Source organism: Penicillium coprophilum (genome assembly GCF_028826855.1).
Source record: "Penicillium coprophilum strain IBT 35676 chromosome Unknown utg000006l_segment0_segment0, whole genome shotgun sequence".
In the NCBI taxonomy this organism is placed as follows: Eukaryota; Fungi; Ascomycota; class Eurotiomycetes; order Eurotiales; family Aspergillaceae; genus Penicillium; species Penicillium coprophilum.
Window position 1 is genome coordinate 3,644,227 of NW_026622725.1, and position 16,114 is coordinate 3,660,340.

Consider the following 16,114-nt stretch of genomic DNA (forward strand, 5'->3'; position numbering starts at 1 on the left):
TCTTCTCTTCGCGCCTTCATTCCAAATCTCTTCTATCATGTCGCCCTTTTCACCTGGACGATATCTACAATTTGATTATCATGGAACTTAAACATAATTTTCCATCCACACTCGCTCGATCTCGCCGTCCTCACTGGCATCGCATGTGATACCCCCTCTCGCCTCTTTTTCTTGCTTTAACGTCTTTTGTTCGCCAAAGCCATATCATAACGCCATCTCATGTTACTGCAATAATCTCTTCATTGATATCTTGGAACTCATATTGTCGCATATTTGGGGTTTCTTGATTGATCATTTTCCATTTCACGCGATTCTATGTTCGGCGCGAGAATCTTTCGGCATTTCTCTTACTATGGTTTGCCGATGTAAACGAATCGGGGCCATATACGTTCTATTATTATTATGTTTGTTGCATATTTCATTTCTAGCACATACACGCGGTAATTGAATTTGTGCATTGTCCTAAATCCGCCTGTTTCACTGGTTATATCGCTGGATCTCGGGATTTGATCCTTTGGCATCTTAGCTGAATATGAATGTATGTGTAGTACTTGTAGACCTACATAGGTACCCGTCGGTCTTCCCCATCTCTGGGACGTTGGCGCATATATACGATTACCAAGAAAATTTAGTGAAAGGTTTTAATAGGCTGGCCAGCGCCAACAGCTCACATAGATAATAACACTAAGTTAACACAAGATAGGTGAGGAATAAGAAAACAAGAAGGGAAAAAGCTGAGAGATCAGGACTCCAAACAAGAGGGTGTAGGATAACCAGAACCAGGTCGCCGGAAGTAGGGACGAAAACGCCGTTTCGTAGATTGCAATATCGTGAGACATAAGGGTCAATTTGAGGATAAGTTGTGTGAATCCAGGCTTTGCCTGAAAAGGGAAATGATATGGCCTTGGATATCCCCAAATGACATGAGTAGCCGAAAGGATGATCAAAACGCATAACGGAGGGAGGAGAGGGAGATGAATAGAGGATGGCATAGAGGGTATTAGAGGGAAAGCAAATGGGATATAGAGCCCAATGAAGTTTTGAGAGAACCAAGCTTCTCATTCGGAATGGTGACCAGGAAGCACTGCTTAGCCATGTAGTACCAGACACGATAAAAAGAGGGGGATACATATGTGACGCACGAGGACCGAATTAGGCACGTAGGAAGTCTTACGTGAGATCGTTTTAGGCACCAGCAAGCAAGTTCGGCAATATTAGCGGAACTCGACTGCTGGTGCGCATCCACGATCTTCGACATGCTTTAGTTCAAGTTGTTGAAACCTATGATTGGTATTAGCATCAGCAAGATTGATTCGAAAACAAGACATCCACATACCGTTCGCTCTTCGCATGGAAGTATACGCCGCTCACAGTTCCCTCGACTTGGTTGAAGCAGATATAATAGAACCCTTCAAAGCTAGCACCTGAGATCGTCCGTACGCGATGGTCGGGAACAAGGAAAGATTCCTTCCATCTCATGAATATGTGTTCACGCTGGGCGAAGTTCCGGTATGTAAAATCCGCTCGTTTGGCTTGTTTAGCCAGCGGACGCCAGGCCGGAAAACGAGACCAATGGTGCAGATCTGTCTTTTCCGAGGCACCCCATTCCTCATTACGAGTCTGGAAAGTGTGTTTGGTGCCAATAATTTCTCCTTCAAAAAAGGTGGTCAAGGTAGGGTGATCTTCCGTGAGACCTGTGGAGAACAACAAACATTAGTTGAGTTGCTAGGTCCAATGCACGTCCCGGATGCGCACGAACCACATACCTTGGATTCTAAGATAGCCACAGAGATAGGACTCAGCCATATCCACATGTTTAATCTCGACATCGACATTGTATACATGACGGTCTGATTGCTGAGTTCCGGCGAATTTACTGCCTGAACGAAGAAACGAGGTGTGGTTCGGCAGAAGCTGTGACGATTGTCAGAATGTTGGAGTAATAACTCCGATAACGTCAGGATCGATACTTACGCGAACATTGGAGAATTCCCAGTTGAGAAGGGAAGATCCCGGGGGGGTTGCTGGTGACTGGCTGCGAAGGCAAGTTGACTCGGCAGGAGAAGTAGCCCGGACCGGGTCATCTTCCTCGACTCCCGTCAACTTTCCCTCCGGTTTCATCGGTTCAGGAGTGTTGCCATCGTCAGATCGACTCAGTATGGAGGGCGCAATTGCAATATCAGGCGAAAGAGCATCGAGAGAGTCACTGTTCGATACAGCCTCGGGAGAATCTCGCCAGGCCGATCTCCTCTCGGGCTCCGGTGGACATGTCGTGCGGGCGGCGATCGCCGAGGCGATCGAGTTATTACTCGGGGTTGGCATTGCAGATCAGGGAAAGAGGTGAGGGGACATTGAATCGAAGTAAGACAATCCAAAGCAGAGTCAAAAGAGAGAGAGAGAGAGAAAGAGATCAAGGGGGATGGATCATTCAAGATCAGCGAACTAAGTCTTTTAAGGCCTTGAGCAACGAGCAATGCGGGGACAGTGTCTACAGGTGGGTCAGCTGTTTCTGCGCCTGGCGCGGCGCCACTTTCAATATCAATTATGTAATGCGCATGTCTTAGGTAAGCCAATCAAAGGCCATCTACCTACCTACCTAGGTATACTCTCTTGTAGGGGGTAGACATCAATGGTATGATCTATGTTTTCTCTGATCATTCATAGGTTGGGCAACATTGGGCATTCTAAAAGAGCTGAAAGCGTTGTTTTTGATACGCCGAAGCAACTTTGATCTTCCCTTTACAAGCCTAACTTTGATGCCCAGGTGAAGCCCTAGTCCCGATATATGTCTATATCTCCCAACATTGACATCGCTGAAGTGACTATTGAATACGAGCCTGACAGTCTCCAGGTGACCCTCATTATGAAGCTGGCCCGAAAGCAGAATTAAAAGTCATTAACCACACAGAGTGCGAAGAGGTCCCTGTACAAGCTTGGGACCTCGGCATGCCACACAAAATAACTTCTGAACATCTTTCTGACATCTTTGTACTAGCCCAAGCAGCTACAAAAAAACAAAAGGCTGAGAAGTACCCCAAAAGCATCAAAGGTAAGCCAATGATGCGGGATACACGTGTTCTAAGGGTATCAATCTCGTTGTTTTTTTTTTGCGCTAGAGTTGAGTTCGCACCCCAAGAAACCCTCAATGAACGCCTGGTGAGTATCATCAAATCAAAACCCCCAATTATTCTTCAATTTTCTTTTATACGCTCAACCCTCAGATGGGCTTAATCTGTGAAGCGGAGGATGGTCAAACAATGTTCCAGGCATGGGGAAAGAGTAACGATACCTTGAAGTGAAGAGAGATCAGCGAGAAGACAAGGGCCTTCAGGTCCTGCACAAGATAGTAAAAGACTCGCAGGCCTTCAGGGTCGTCCGATTCAGTCACATCAACTAGTGAACCGATCTTGGCGGTCTATACATTCCGGGTTAGATGATGGCTTCTTCCAGAAAGTACCGTGGTCAATTACCTCGAAGGAAATGTGCTCATTTCCGATCCGAATCTCCAGCTCTTGGCGGCCATCCTTGTTCTTCTGGGGCCACTTGGAGTCATCCTCCCTAGATGGGGTCAGCATGGGTGCTTTTTCTGTCAGAGTGATGCGAGTGCATACTTAAGGATCTCGCTGTCCTTGATAATGCGCTTCACCTCTTCTACCAGCGCATCGCTCACGCACACTATCACACTATCAGCACGTGTCCATTTCCTTCCTTTTGGTATGTATGCTCCTAGGTACTGACTTTCTTTGCGGATGAGGGAATCATTGCGGTAGTTCGAATTGTTCGCATATCGTACGGCGGCACTGCTACCTTCGGAAATGGTACGGAGATCAAACTCTGCTTGCAAGTTAGTGACTGCGTAAAAGAAAGTGGTCTCCGACATGTGGACTTACCTAGGAACTCATGTCCAAACCGCCCAGAGTGACCTGAGCTGTGAGGACCGTCAGCAGCTGAGGAAACCTGGGCTTGCTCATACAGTCCTTACTAGTATCGGAGGTAGAAATTCTCATTCGACATCCTGGCGGATCTCAATCGTAGAAGTCAGTGTATGGGAAGAGATAGCAATCGACGTCAAACTGCCAGGTTGAAAAGCGGCGGGTTGTGGCTTAGTCATCCACACAGACCGCGCCGGGGGGCCAGATTAAGGGACAAGTTGATGGTCCCTCCCCATTGCTCATATAACATCTAATGATTTCGAGGCTGGCGAGGGGTGTTGTTCTACACTAATTGCTTGTTCTTGACATCTGGCGCAAACTCCTATCTCTGGGTGAATTACCCCTACTGTATGTGTTGATTCCTACATGCTGATGTGTCCCCAAAACAACCCCGGAACTGACAACTTGCAGCTCTCTTTCTCTCCCGATTCCCCCCAATCCACCACCATGGCGTCGTTCCTCGAAAATACCTACAGTTTGCTCCATGTGGACAATACTGCCGACCAGCCGACGGTGCAGGAGTTGAAGCTGCAGCTGGAGAAAGGAAATGATGAGACCAAGTTGGAAACAATGCGGACAATTGTCACCATTATGCTGAATGGAGATCCTATGCCGCAAATCCTTATGCACATCATCCGTTTTGTGATGCCGTCGAAAAGCAAGTCATTGAAGAAGTTGCTCTATTTCTTCTATGAAATCTGCCCCAAACACGATTCTAATGGCAAGCTCAAGCAAGAGATGATCCTGGTCTGGTAAGGATGCCCCTAGCCATTGCTATATGGTCTTTTCTGTCTGACAAGTCTTTCTATCGCAGTAACGGCATTCGCAATGATCTTCAACATCCCAACGAATACATTCGAGGCAATACCCTTCGATTCCTCTCCAAACTCCGCGAACCAGAGCTTATCGAGCCCCTCCTTTCCTCCGCACGTTTGTGTCTGCAACATCGTCACGCCTATGTTCGCAAGAATGCAGTTTGGGCCGTGTCATCTATTTTCCAGCACTCCGAGTCCCTCATCCCTGACGCACCAGAGCTGCTTCAGTTGTTCCTCGAATCGGAGACCGACAGCACCTGCAAGCGTAATGCCTTTGCGGCGCTCATGTCTATTAGCCACCAGAAGGCCCTCGAGTACCTGCGCACTACGTTTGACACAATTCCAAACACAGATGAGTTGCTCCAGTTAGCCGAGTTGGAGTTCCTCCGGAAGGACGCAGTACAAAACACTCAGAATAAGGTGGGCTGATAGGGTTTACATCGATACTTTTGAAGTCACTAACACACGACAGTCGCGATACCTAAAACTCATGCTTGAGCTCCTCGACGCCTCCACTAGCACCGTTGTTTACGAAGCCGCAACATCTCTTACCGCGCTCACAAGCAACCCTGTTGCCGTCAAAGCCGCTGCGGGCAAGCTGATCGAGCTCGCGATTCGAGAGGCCGACAATAACGTCAAGCTCATTTGTTTGGAACGTGTGGACCAGCTTAGAATTCGCAATGAGGGTGTCTTGGACGACCTGACCATGGAAGCCCTGCGGGTTCTCAGCAGCCCTGACATTGATGTCCGGAGAAAGGCCCTCAACCTGGCGATGGAGATGGTTTCGAGTAAGAATGTCGAAGAAATCATCATGCTGCTCAAGAAAGAACTTGCCAAGACCGTCGACGAACAATATGAACAGGTAGGTTTTACAATCACTTCACATACCCAGCAGTACTAATGTGCCCCACAGAATAGCGAGTATCGTCAAATATTGGTGCAGTCAATACACTCCTGCGCCATCAAGTTCTCTGAAATTGCGGCCAGCGTGGTTGATCTTCTGATGGACTTTATCGCCGACTTCAATAATAATTCCGCTGTCGATGTCATTTCGTTCGTCAAAGAAGTCGTGGAGAAATTCCCTGACTTGCGTGGGTCAATTGTTGCCCGCTTGGTTTCGACTTTGAGTGAGGTCCGAGCTGGAAAGGTTTACCGCGGAGTTCTCTGGGTTGTTGGCGAGTATTCCCTGGAGGAGACAGATATTCGGGATGCCTGGAAGACGATCAGAGCCAGCCTTGGTGAAATTCCAATTTTGGCATCCGAACAACGACTCCTGGATGAGGTTCCGGATGACAACGCCCTGCTGATGGAGCATGCCAATGGCCAATCTAAGGCCGCACCCACTGGATCGCGAAAGGTCCTTGCAGATGGCACATATGCCACCGAAAGTGCTTTAACCAGCCAGTCTGCCGCAGCAGCTCGTCTCGAGGCTGTTAAGGCCGCACAGAAGCCTCCTCTGCGCCAGCTCATTTTGGACGGCGACTACTACCTGGCAACGGTCCTCTCTTCGACCTTGACCAAGTTGGTCATGCGCCATTCCGAGGTGTCGCAGGATACTGCCCGCACCAACGCTCTCCGTGCCGAAGCCATGCTTATCATGATTTCCATCATGCGCGTTGGCCAATCTCACTTTGTTAAGGCACCTATTGATGAAGATTCTGTGGATCGTATCTTGACTTGTGTGCGTTCCCTGGCTGAGTTCTCCGAGAAGAAGGAGCTCGAAGCCTCTTTCTTGGAGGACACCCGAAAGGCGTTCCGCGCCATGGTCCAGGTCGAGGATAAGAAGAGAGCCGCCAAAGAGGCAGTGGAGAAGGCCAAGACTGCTGTGCAGATTGACGATGCTATCCCCATTCGCCAATTCACCAAGAAGAACGCCGTCGAAGGCGGCGAAGAGATTGAAATGGATCTTGTCAAGGCAACCGGTGGTGATAGCACCGTAGAAGAGGTCTCATCGAAATTGAGCCGGGTGGTACAATTGACTGGTTTCTCTGACTCGGTCTATGCCGAAGCCTACGTTACTGTTCATCAATTTGACATTGTTCTTGACGTCTTGTTGGTTAATCAAACAGCGGAGACTCTACAAAACCTCTCCGTGGAGTTCGCAACTCTGGGCGACCTCAAGGTCGTCGAGCGGCCATCCACCAACAACCTAGGCCCACGCGACTTCTTGAATGTCCAGGCTACGGTCAAGGTTTCCTCAACCGACACTGGTGTTATCTTTGGTAACATTGTCTATGATGGCGCCAGCTCTACCGAGACACATGTGGTCATTCTCAACGATATCCATGCCGACATCATGGACTACATCCAGCCTGCCCACTGCACTGAAACTCAGTTCCGTACCATGTGGACTGAATTCGAGTGGGAGAACAAGGTCAACATCAATTCTAAGGCCAAAACTCTGCGTGACTTCCTCAAGCAGCTGATGGAGAGCACCAATATGGCCTGCTTGACGCCCGATGCTTCGCTCAAGGGAGATTGCAGTTTCTTGAGCGCGAACCTGTATGCGCGCAGTGTGTTCGGTATGTTTTCAGTTCTCTGACAACCCACCCCCTTTCTTCTTGACATGATGACTGACTATATAACTAGGCGAGGATGCACTAGCAAACCTGAGCATCGAAAAAGAGGGAGATGATGGGCCAATTACAGGATTTGTGCGGATAAGAAGTCGCTCCCAGGGTCTAGCACTGAGCCTAGGCTCTTTGAAGGGTCTTAAGGCAGCGACTGCATAAGTTGATGTTTTTCCAGCGATTTGCGGTCTATATGCTTTTTTATCCTTTTCCCCCTGCCTTATTGTGTTTTTGCTTTTATTTGAGACGAATTCGTTTACTTATATGTCTCTTTATTGTGTAGATGAGATGAATATCTCATCGGGAGTAGTGGATAGAGAACAATGTCTTTGATACTTCTAGGGCATTATAGTAAGCTCTAAAACAATTAACAGTTTATACGCATGAATATCTTAGTATAGGAAACATATTTACTCTGTATATACTCTGTATAGAGAAGTCTTGATATGTTCCAATGTCACATTCCCAATGCAGGGACCACATACCCGGGCCCACCGGAACTCCGCGGCATATGGGCACTTTCATTGTTAACTTCCTCCCCTAGATTTTTCTATTCTTTCTCTATAATGACCTGAATTTTCATCCTTATCCAACATGTCATACCCAGATGATTCTTCACAAGAGCCGCAGTTACGGCAGGACACGCTGATTGTCGACCAGTCTGTCTCTTTGACCATCGGCGCCGACTCGCTCCTCATACTTGGTAGGGACTGCTCCACTCCCGGCGCGTGGGCATATGCTCACTCATGCAGATGACCGTCCGGCCAAAAAAGATCGTCGCTGTTGCGGATTACTCCAGTCCAGTAAGTTCGTCCTGCACCTTTGGCGATCGCCGCGTTATTGCGGACGCCACTGTTGGTGGAAATGGTCTGACCGAGCTGTGCGTGCATTCTAGATTCGGAAAGCAACCATTCCATCTCGTTGTACAACATCCTAGGTGCTGAGGTCACCGCTTCCAATCTAGTTATTGCCTATGCACAGGCTGCTGGCAAGGATGATGTTTCCGTGACGACCGCCCAATACCCAATTTCCGAAAAAGAAAAAACGGCTGTTGAAACATGGGTACGCAAACTACTTGATGTGGCATATGCAAAGGCCCTGCGCGGTAAACGACTGAAGATATTGGTCAATCCTTTTGGTGGGAAGGGGACGGCTGCGAGTTTGTACCAGCGATACGCGGCGCCAGTCTTCGCCGCGGCCAAGTGTCAGGTGGACGTACAAAACACCGAACATAGGGGTCATGCCATTGAAATTGCGGAAAAGCTCGATATCGACGCCTACGATGCGGTGGTTTGCTGTTCTGGCGACGGTTTGCCCTACGAGGTGTTTAATGGATTGGGCAAGCGACCGGATGCTCGAAAAGCGCTAGCGCAAACCGCCGTCGCGCTACTCCCATGTGGCTCTGGAAATGGGCTGACATGGAATGCTTTTGGAACTGGTAGCGTTTCGATTGCGGCGCTGGCAATCGTCAAGGGGCTGAGAACCCCGTTGGACCTAGTCTCGATCTCCCAGAAAGATTCGCGCACGCTTTCTTTCCTCTCGCAATCTTTTGGGATCGTCGCCGAGTGTGATTTGGGTACTGAGAATATCCGTTGGATGGGTGCTCAGCGATTTACATACGGTTTCCTGGTCCGTTTGATGCGGCAGACAATCTGGCCTTGTGATATAGCAATCAAGGTGGAAATTGGCGACAAGGAGGAGATCAAGGAACACTATGCTGCGTGGCGTGCACGTCCACAGGACTTGCATGCTGACAGCAAACGCCTCGAAATTGCTGCAGAGTCCCCAGGCCTACCAGAGCTCAAGTACGGCACAGTGACAGATGAGCTGCCCGAGGGGTGGGAGACAATTCCAGGAGAGACTATGGGCAATTTCTACGCGGGAAATATGGCCATCATGTCGAAAGACACAAATATGTTCCCTGCGACGTTGCCGGACGACGGCTTGATAGACGTGGTCACTATCGACGGAACAGTCAGTCGTGGTACAGCGCTTAGTATGATGACTGAAGTCTCCAGTGGTCGCTTTTTCGACATGCCAGACCTTCATCTCCGCAAGGCGTCCGCATTCCGTCTAATCCCTCACCAGAACGAAGGCTACATCAGTATTGACGGCGAACGCGTGCCTTTCGAGGCATTCCAAGCAGAGGCCCACCAGGGCTTGGGCACGATACTCACCAAATCGGGTCGTTTCTACGAGGCAGAGGGTCCTCGCTAAATTGTGCCTTTAATCAGCCTCTCGGACATAAGTCGCCATTGGCTATCGTCCATCCTGTCATTTTTGGGAGCCCGCTTTCTATATACCCACTGCTTGCCGAGTCTTTGGATCCACTCATGATACCCTAGCACAGAAGAATTGGTGTTTTGTCAACAAGTCGCATTAGAGATTTGGTACTCTGTGATCAGCTTGTACACTAAAACCAAAATGAGGAGACATGCGAATACATTTTCTAGTTCTTTGCACCTGTAGGCCTGGCACCAGCTAGATCCTTATAGAATCCATGATGGACTGATGGATATAATCGCTAGCACGCTGTGCAATGAATTCAATCTGTTTATACAAATCCTTTTCACATACTAAAAACTAGAATATTCAGTCGAAGCCACCCCATTCCTCATCACTGTCATCTTCATCTTCAACCTCTCTTGTTCGAACACCCCACTCGAACAACCGCTCATCCTCCAAGGCCTCAGCTGCCCTCGTCCGAACAGGCTTGTAGGCACTTTCGGCACGCAGCTTCTCCAGCGGTCTCAAGATAAGCTCCATGGGCACATCGCCCTTGATCTTCCGCTTCGGGGTCTTCTCTTCATCATCACCAGCAACCTCCTCAAACTCAAGAACCTTCTCCAACTCATCAATCCAGATATCAATAAGATGGTAGCGCAGCCCGTCAGGACCATGCGGCATAGGCACGTAATTTGGGTCTCCCTCATCCCTGTCTTGATCCTCATCATAGTTCAACGGACACAAAGGACCCTCCTCGATAATGGAGATATAAGCCGCGAGATCGGGGAACTTGGCCTCCTCGTCTTCGGCACTGTCTTTCTCCTCGTCTTCAGCGACGGTCTCGGCCTCAGCCTGCTTCTTCTGCTTCTTGCCACGACCTTGCTTGGCTGCGTCTTCGCGCTTGCGCTTTTTCCCGTCGTCCTTCTTTGAGCTCTTGTTCTTCACGAAAACTTCGAATGCCACGCCGACGTAGAAACGGATCAGCATCAGGTACTTGTCGAGACGGATGCGGTCTAGTGAGTGGTAGTCGCGGCCGATGGTGATCCAGAAGGCGCGCAGAAAGCGGTGGAGAGTTGCTTGAGGGAGGGAGGGGACGAGAGTATAGGAGAGTGCGCGGGCGAGAGCTTGTTGTGTGAGAGGTCGGTCGGAGTGGTAGAAACCTAGGTAAAGGTCAGTACTGTTGTGATATATCTTTCGGCGAATATAGCAGTGGTGCATACAGTAGAACAAGCCCTTCCACAGTTTGAGGAGATCCACGAGAGTCAGATCAGTGCGAGACTGCACGAATTTGGTTAAAGACTCAAGAGCCTTGTCGCGGACTTTGCGGTCTGAAGAGATCAATTAGTATTAGATATTTTCAATTGAAGAGAATGTTCATACCACTCGAGCCGAGCTCCCTCACGAAGGGAGTTTTTTGGCCGTCCATTGGTACAGTTTTATCTCAAAGGATTGACAAGACTAGCGATTGAAAGTATTTGGATATTAAAGTGGAGGTGGTTGTTGATCTCAGTGGCGGTATACAGCGAATACCAATGATAGGTATGCAATGGAGATAATTCAATCAAAAGTTCGAGACTATCGAACTGTCTTGATTCAAAATCCAGATCGAAGATTGCGATAAATTATTTTTTTTTCCTTTGCGATAGAGATGTTTGCTTTGTTTGTCTGGGAGCTCCGGATTGGTGATTAGGTAATATCGACAGCCTGATAGATAAGGCAGAACATCGTTGTCAAAGCAGTATAAGCCGACTAGGCTATAAATGAGAACCTTAGTTTTTGTTGTGGTCTAGTAAAATAATTGTATTTTACTCCGACAATCGTCCAAAGTGGGCAACTTATGCAAAGTGTGTTGGAGTCTCATCTTTCCTTGATTATAGATGTGCTGCATGTTTTTTAAAGCAGAAAAATGCTCCATTGATCCAGAATTTTGTCTCTGGTGAGGTTGAAGCATATTGAAGTCGTCGATTAGGGGTTAGTAGTCTACATATCTGCTTTGTACGGCCCTTCATATTTCCAAGGTAGAAAGATATGGGTGACTACTTACCAAGATCAGAGAGCTACGTTTATACTCTCCCCAAGACTACTGACCAAGACGCGTCGTCCAGTTAGCAGCGCCTAGTAGATGCCTGATAAAAGTCAGTCCGGATAATAGGACCCCAGTACTCAACTGTTCTAGTAAAAAGAATGCTGAGAATGGCAACAAGAGTAGCCATTTTCGGCGTCCAATTTACCGCCAATGAGCGTTGTGCATAGATGCAATGGCCCTTAAGCTTTAGAGGCGCAGTACAAATGCTAGATGATGAATCTAATCTCGCCATTATCCATGCATGATATGCCAAAGAGCAGCAAGGGCATGGAAAAGGAAACCGCAAACGCCAATGCAAGAAATCATGATCATAAAAGTGCTCTTCCACATCTTGGTGGAAAGCCTGTATCAAGTAAGACTGTGGTCCCCATATCTATTTCCGCGTTTTAGCTTCCCATTCATCAACGAGCCTTGATACTTCCTTGAAAGAAACAGGCTTCATAAGGAAAAGGTCCACCCCTGAGTTCAAGGCTCTGCGCTCATCGAATGAACTGCTGAGTCCTGTCAAAGCAATGATTGTTGCCGGAACACAGCCATCTCTTTCTTTCTCAACCGCACGAATGGCACGTGTCGCCTCAAATCCGTCCATGACCGGCATAGACATGTCCATGAAAATAAGGTCGTATCCCTGTGGCATCCTTTCAAACGCATCAACGGCCGTCCTGCCATTCCCGGCCCTATCTAGAACCATCACTTTTCGTTTTTGCATGAAAGTCACCATGAGATGAAGGTTGATGTTGTTGTCATCTACCACTAAGACACGGGGTCTGCTTTTGCTCCCAGCTGAGGTGCTAGCTTGACCTGAATCACCAAAGGAAGGTCGTGTAGACGAAGAAGACGTGGGATTGGTGGAATCAGTACTCCCGGACAATGTCCGAGCAGAGTTGTCGGTATACGATGTCAACGCAGAATCACTACGCTCCGTGGGATCGATGGTGTCGTTTCTGGACTCCGTGGTGAGAAAACACGAATCAGGAGCTGGTGATCGTACATTTCCTGATGATGAGGGGCTTGAATCTTCAGCTGATGAAGGCAAAACTGCAAGAGCGGGTCGCTCGGGGAATACCAAGCCTTGTTGGAAATTCTGCGGCCTCGGCGTAGATATTGTTGGCTTTGCATGAAGACAGCTCAAAATACCGCGGTATAGTTTTCGTGGACCACAAGGTCCATGGAGAATCACCACATAGTCAGCAAGATGCGACCACTGTGCCCTAGCATCACCATGGTTGCTTGTCTCACTACAAAAAATAAGCAAGCTTGGCAATGCTGCTGGGAAATTCTGCATTTCTTTCGCAGACAAATCCATTTCATTCACAAACATGATATCAACAGGCTCTTCGGCAAACACAGGAACAAGCTGCAGACCATACCAATCTGTGATATACCGGGCTATGGAAGCCCAAAACGGGTGCTCTTCAACATCAGACGGATCGACTCCCCAGATAGCTGCACGTTTCCCATTACAGTCAAGACGTCGGAGTTGAGGATATGGTGCAAGTCTATTATGGTCTGCATTTTCCACAGCAGACGTGGGTTGTGGGCTATCATCTCCCACTAGACGTTCTAGGGGAAGCGACACCTTAACGGTAGTGCCTTCACCCTGTCGGCTTCGAATATTGATTTTCCCGTTGAGAGTTTTCACAATGCCGCGAACAATTGATAGACCGAGACCAGTGCCTACTGATAGCGGATCCTCTTGTGAGAACGGAGTAAACAGGTGTTTCTGAAGATAACCCTTCGAGATGCCCTTGCCCGTATCTGATATGGTCAATGTCACCATGTCTTCGAGGCCTTGGCGTCGAGAGCGCCCTTTGGAACGCTCACTGGCCTCCATACGGACGGATATCCGACCTTTTTTGGTATACTTCAGTGCATTGCCAAGGATATTCATGATTAGGCGTCTCAGCGATCCTGGCTGGACTTTGTACATCCAGTCATTATCAGGGATGTCAACGATGACAGCCACTTGTGAGATGGGATCGACTAGGATGTCATCTTTTGGTGAAAGGGAAGAAGATGTCGAAGAGGCGTCTGTGTGGTGATTGGTGGATATGGCTGACCTCTGTATGTGGGAATGGCCCAAGCACACGCTATCTATAACATCCTCTGTCAAAAGAGCGACGTCTGTCAAGACCAATGTATCCAGGCGCTCCACAGTTTCCTCCCGGTGCTTGGGTTTCAACGTATCTTTTCCATGCTTCAAGGCTTTCTTGTGTCTTTCCAATGACATGATTTTGCTGAAGTCTAAAACTTGGTTCATTGTATCCAAGAGAGTTCGGCCACATGCATTTATCGTATCAAGGAGAGTTTCCTGAAATTGATCCAAGCTCGTGCTTCCAAAAAACTCGGCCGCAGCCAAGACACCATGCAACGGGCTGCGTAGTTCGTGGGAGATGCTGCTTATGAAGTCTCCCTTTTGGCGGTCTGCAATAACTGATTCAACACGGCTATATTCAGTCATGATAGAGGATCCGAACGCAAATACTGAGCTCAGATCAACGATAGGACTGAAAACTCGCGTCGGTTGAGGAGTCCAACAAAAACATCCGGCGAACCACTGGGAATCTGTGGCATTCCAAAGTGGGACAAACATAACTTGAGATGCGTCAGGGAAGAACTTATTGAGTTTGCTGGTTTCTGAAACCCTGGACTTTTTCCTTTGTTTCCGAGACTCGTCGATTAATTGATCCTCCGAAGTTGAAAAGGTCCCATCGTGATGGAATGACCAGAGTTTCCCTTTGGGATATCGATGGGTCAACTGCTTGAGGAAGACATTATCAAGGCTGACAGCTGGATCTGACGATTCCGAGCTTGTCTGGTAGAAAAATGGATCATCTCTGGTTGACAGCGCAAGAATAGGGGCTGGACTTGTAGACTCAGTGGAGTCACAATGACCGGCTGCAACATATTCGGAGGAGTTGTCACAAGCCTCCATGAACATAACACCACCAGCACCGTGCAAGTCCAGACTTTGTCGTAAGAGGTTCGCAGCACGTTGGAAAAGCCAGCGGTTGCTGCTCGAGGAGTCCTCCGAGCCATTGTCGCCATATCGCGAGCTTTGCAATGATCCTGCTGGACTAGGGGGGACAGACGGGTCATTCTGGTTCGAGACCGGGCTCAGTGCTCGTGAGTCGGCGTTTTGAGATGCATTGCCTGACCTAGACCGTGCTGAGGGAAATTCCCTTTCATTGGTTTGGAAGCTTATAGATCGACTGGCTCTTGAGTGAGGTGATACCCGCGGGGACAAACTCTGAGCTGAGTGAGCCGAGCTGTTCGACTGAGATGACATGCGAGCATTGCTGGGAAAACTGGAGTTGCCGTCGACAAAAAGATGGAGACCACGCGATAGCCGCGAGGCGCGCCGCCCCTCTGCAGCCTGACGACTAACCAATAAATAGTCCATTACCAACTCTGCCACTTTCCCTAATGTATCCTTCTCGATATCAGATAGCCCCTGGCGAGGTTCAGAGTCCAATACAAACAGACATCCTAGATTGATACCGCTCTCACTGGTTAGAGGCGTTCCGGCATAAAAATGAGAGTGTGGCTCCTGTGTCACAAAAGGCAATTCTCTGAACCGTTCTTCCTGGTGAAGATCGTTGACAATCATAAACGAATACAATCCATCTTCGTTCTCCGAGCCCATTGCAACTGTTTCCTGTTCAAAGGAATATATGTCAATATATAAAAATCCGAAATATCTCAGAAATCGGCTTACCTGGCATATATTCCAAGCATTCGACAATGTTGATGTTCCAGCGAAGAGTATATCTCCTTCTCCTTCGGATGACTTGGAGCTTTTTAGATTAGTGTTTCTTGTGGCCTCGGCCAATATAAATTGAGCGTCGGCGTTCAATACACTTTATGATGTCAGGTCATGGTCTATACTAGAGCAGGAGAAAACTGTACGTAACAAACGCACGCTGTGCGTTCAGCCGCAGAGCGGCCAGTTGTGCAAAAGAAGTCAAAGTTGTATTTGGACTTGATGGAAAGTTGCCTTCAACATAATTTGTCCTTGGATCAGAGGTATCGGGTAGAAAAGGGGTTGTCACTCTTGAAAAGTCTGCTATTGAGCCCACATGTTCATCGAACTGATGAAGTGTGGCATTAAGCGCCGCTGGATTTTCAGGCTGGAAATACCGGTATACCTCTCGCGTCTGACGGTCTGCTTTGTAGTCCATAGTCTGGCTATATTGTCAAGAGCCCCGAGGCTAAAGAAGAGGGTATGAATACAGAGGGCGCCCAGACACCAAAGAAATCTGGGGTTATGATAGGGTTCTCCACGTACGTCACTACACCGTCTACACGTGACGATCTGCATCAGACTGATCGCAAGTGGTCCATTGGTAGAAAGGGCTCGCTAAAATAACCGTGAATTTGATATAGATAGCGGACAACAGCTGGTTTGATCAGCGTGACTGTGTAACGACGTTTTGGATACTGAGCAAGCATCTCGGGTATATTGGTAGGGAACCATCGATGTTC

The 16,114-nt window shown here is 48.4% G+C and overlaps 6 protein-coding genes across 6 annotated transcripts; 2 read left to right on the top strand and 4 right to left on the bottom strand.

The window, feature by feature from the left end:
- Positions 1 to 1,214: 1,214 nt before the first annotated feature.
- N7500_010356 (GID4/VID24 family protein) lies at positions 1,215 to 2,322 on the bottom strand (the record flags this gene model as incomplete). Its single annotated transcript, XM_056681494.1, has 4 exons — positions 1,215 to 1,281; positions 1,337 to 1,694; positions 1,767 to 1,914; positions 1,975 to 2,322. The coding sequence occupies 4 exons, from the start codon at positions 2,320 to 2,322 to the stop codon at positions 1,215 to 1,217; spliced, it is 921 nt and encodes a 306-aa protein (XP_056528876.1).
- Positions 2,323 to 3,217: 895 nt separating this feature from the next.
- On the bottom strand, positions 3,218 to 4,014 carry N7500_010357 (mago nashi family protein; the record flags this gene model as incomplete). Its single annotated transcript, XM_056681495.1, has 7 exons — positions 3,218 to 3,232; positions 3,290 to 3,415; positions 3,471 to 3,558; positions 3,612 to 3,675; positions 3,739 to 3,834; positions 3,891 to 3,928; positions 3,983 to 4,014. The coding sequence occupies 7 exons, from the start codon at positions 4,012 to 4,014 to the stop codon at positions 3,218 to 3,220; spliced, it is 459 nt and encodes a 152-aa protein (XP_056528877.1).
- A 365-nt stretch (positions 4,015 to 4,379) lies between these two features.
- Positions 4,380 to 7,479, top strand: N7500_010358 (coatomer subunit beta; the record flags this gene model as incomplete). Its single annotated transcript, XM_056681496.1, has 5 exons — positions 4,380 to 4,684; positions 4,747 to 5,167; positions 5,220 to 5,609; positions 5,661 to 7,269; positions 7,337 to 7,479. The coding sequence occupies 5 exons, from the start codon at positions 4,380 to 4,382 to the stop codon at positions 7,477 to 7,479; spliced, it is 2,868 nt and encodes a 955-aa protein (XP_056528878.1).
- Positions 7,480 to 7,911: 432 nt separating this feature from the next.
- On the top strand, positions 7,912 to 9,534 carry N7500_010359 (uncharacterized protein; the record flags this gene model as incomplete). The annotated part of the gene is made up of 3 exons (XM_056681497.1): positions 7,912 to 8,020; positions 8,070 to 8,120; positions 8,213 to 9,534. 3 exons carry the CDS (start codon positions 7,912 to 7,914, stop codon positions 9,532 to 9,534), a joined length of 1,482 nt encoding a protein of 493 aa, XP_056528879.1.
- A 375-nt stretch (positions 9,535 to 9,909) lies between these two features.
- Positions 9,910 to 10,969, bottom strand: N7500_010360 (ribosomal RNA processing 1 family protein; the record flags this gene model as incomplete). The annotated part of the gene is made up of 3 exons (XM_056681498.1): positions 9,910 to 10,703; positions 10,764 to 10,871; positions 10,924 to 10,969. 3 exons carry the CDS (start codon positions 10,967 to 10,969, stop codon positions 9,910 to 9,912), a joined length of 948 nt encoding a protein of 315 aa, XP_056528880.1.
- Positions 10,970 to 12,002: 1,033 nt separating this feature from the next.
- On the bottom strand, positions 12,003 to 15,810 carry N7500_010361 (hybrid sensor histidine kinase/response regulator; the record flags this gene model as incomplete). The annotated part of the gene is made up of 3 exons (XM_056681499.1): positions 12,003 to 15,287; positions 15,348 to 15,489; positions 15,548 to 15,810. 3 exons carry the CDS (start codon positions 15,808 to 15,810, stop codon positions 12,003 to 12,005), a joined length of 3,690 nt encoding a protein of 1,229 aa, XP_056528881.1.
- Positions 15,811 to 16,114: the final 304 nt, after the last annotated feature.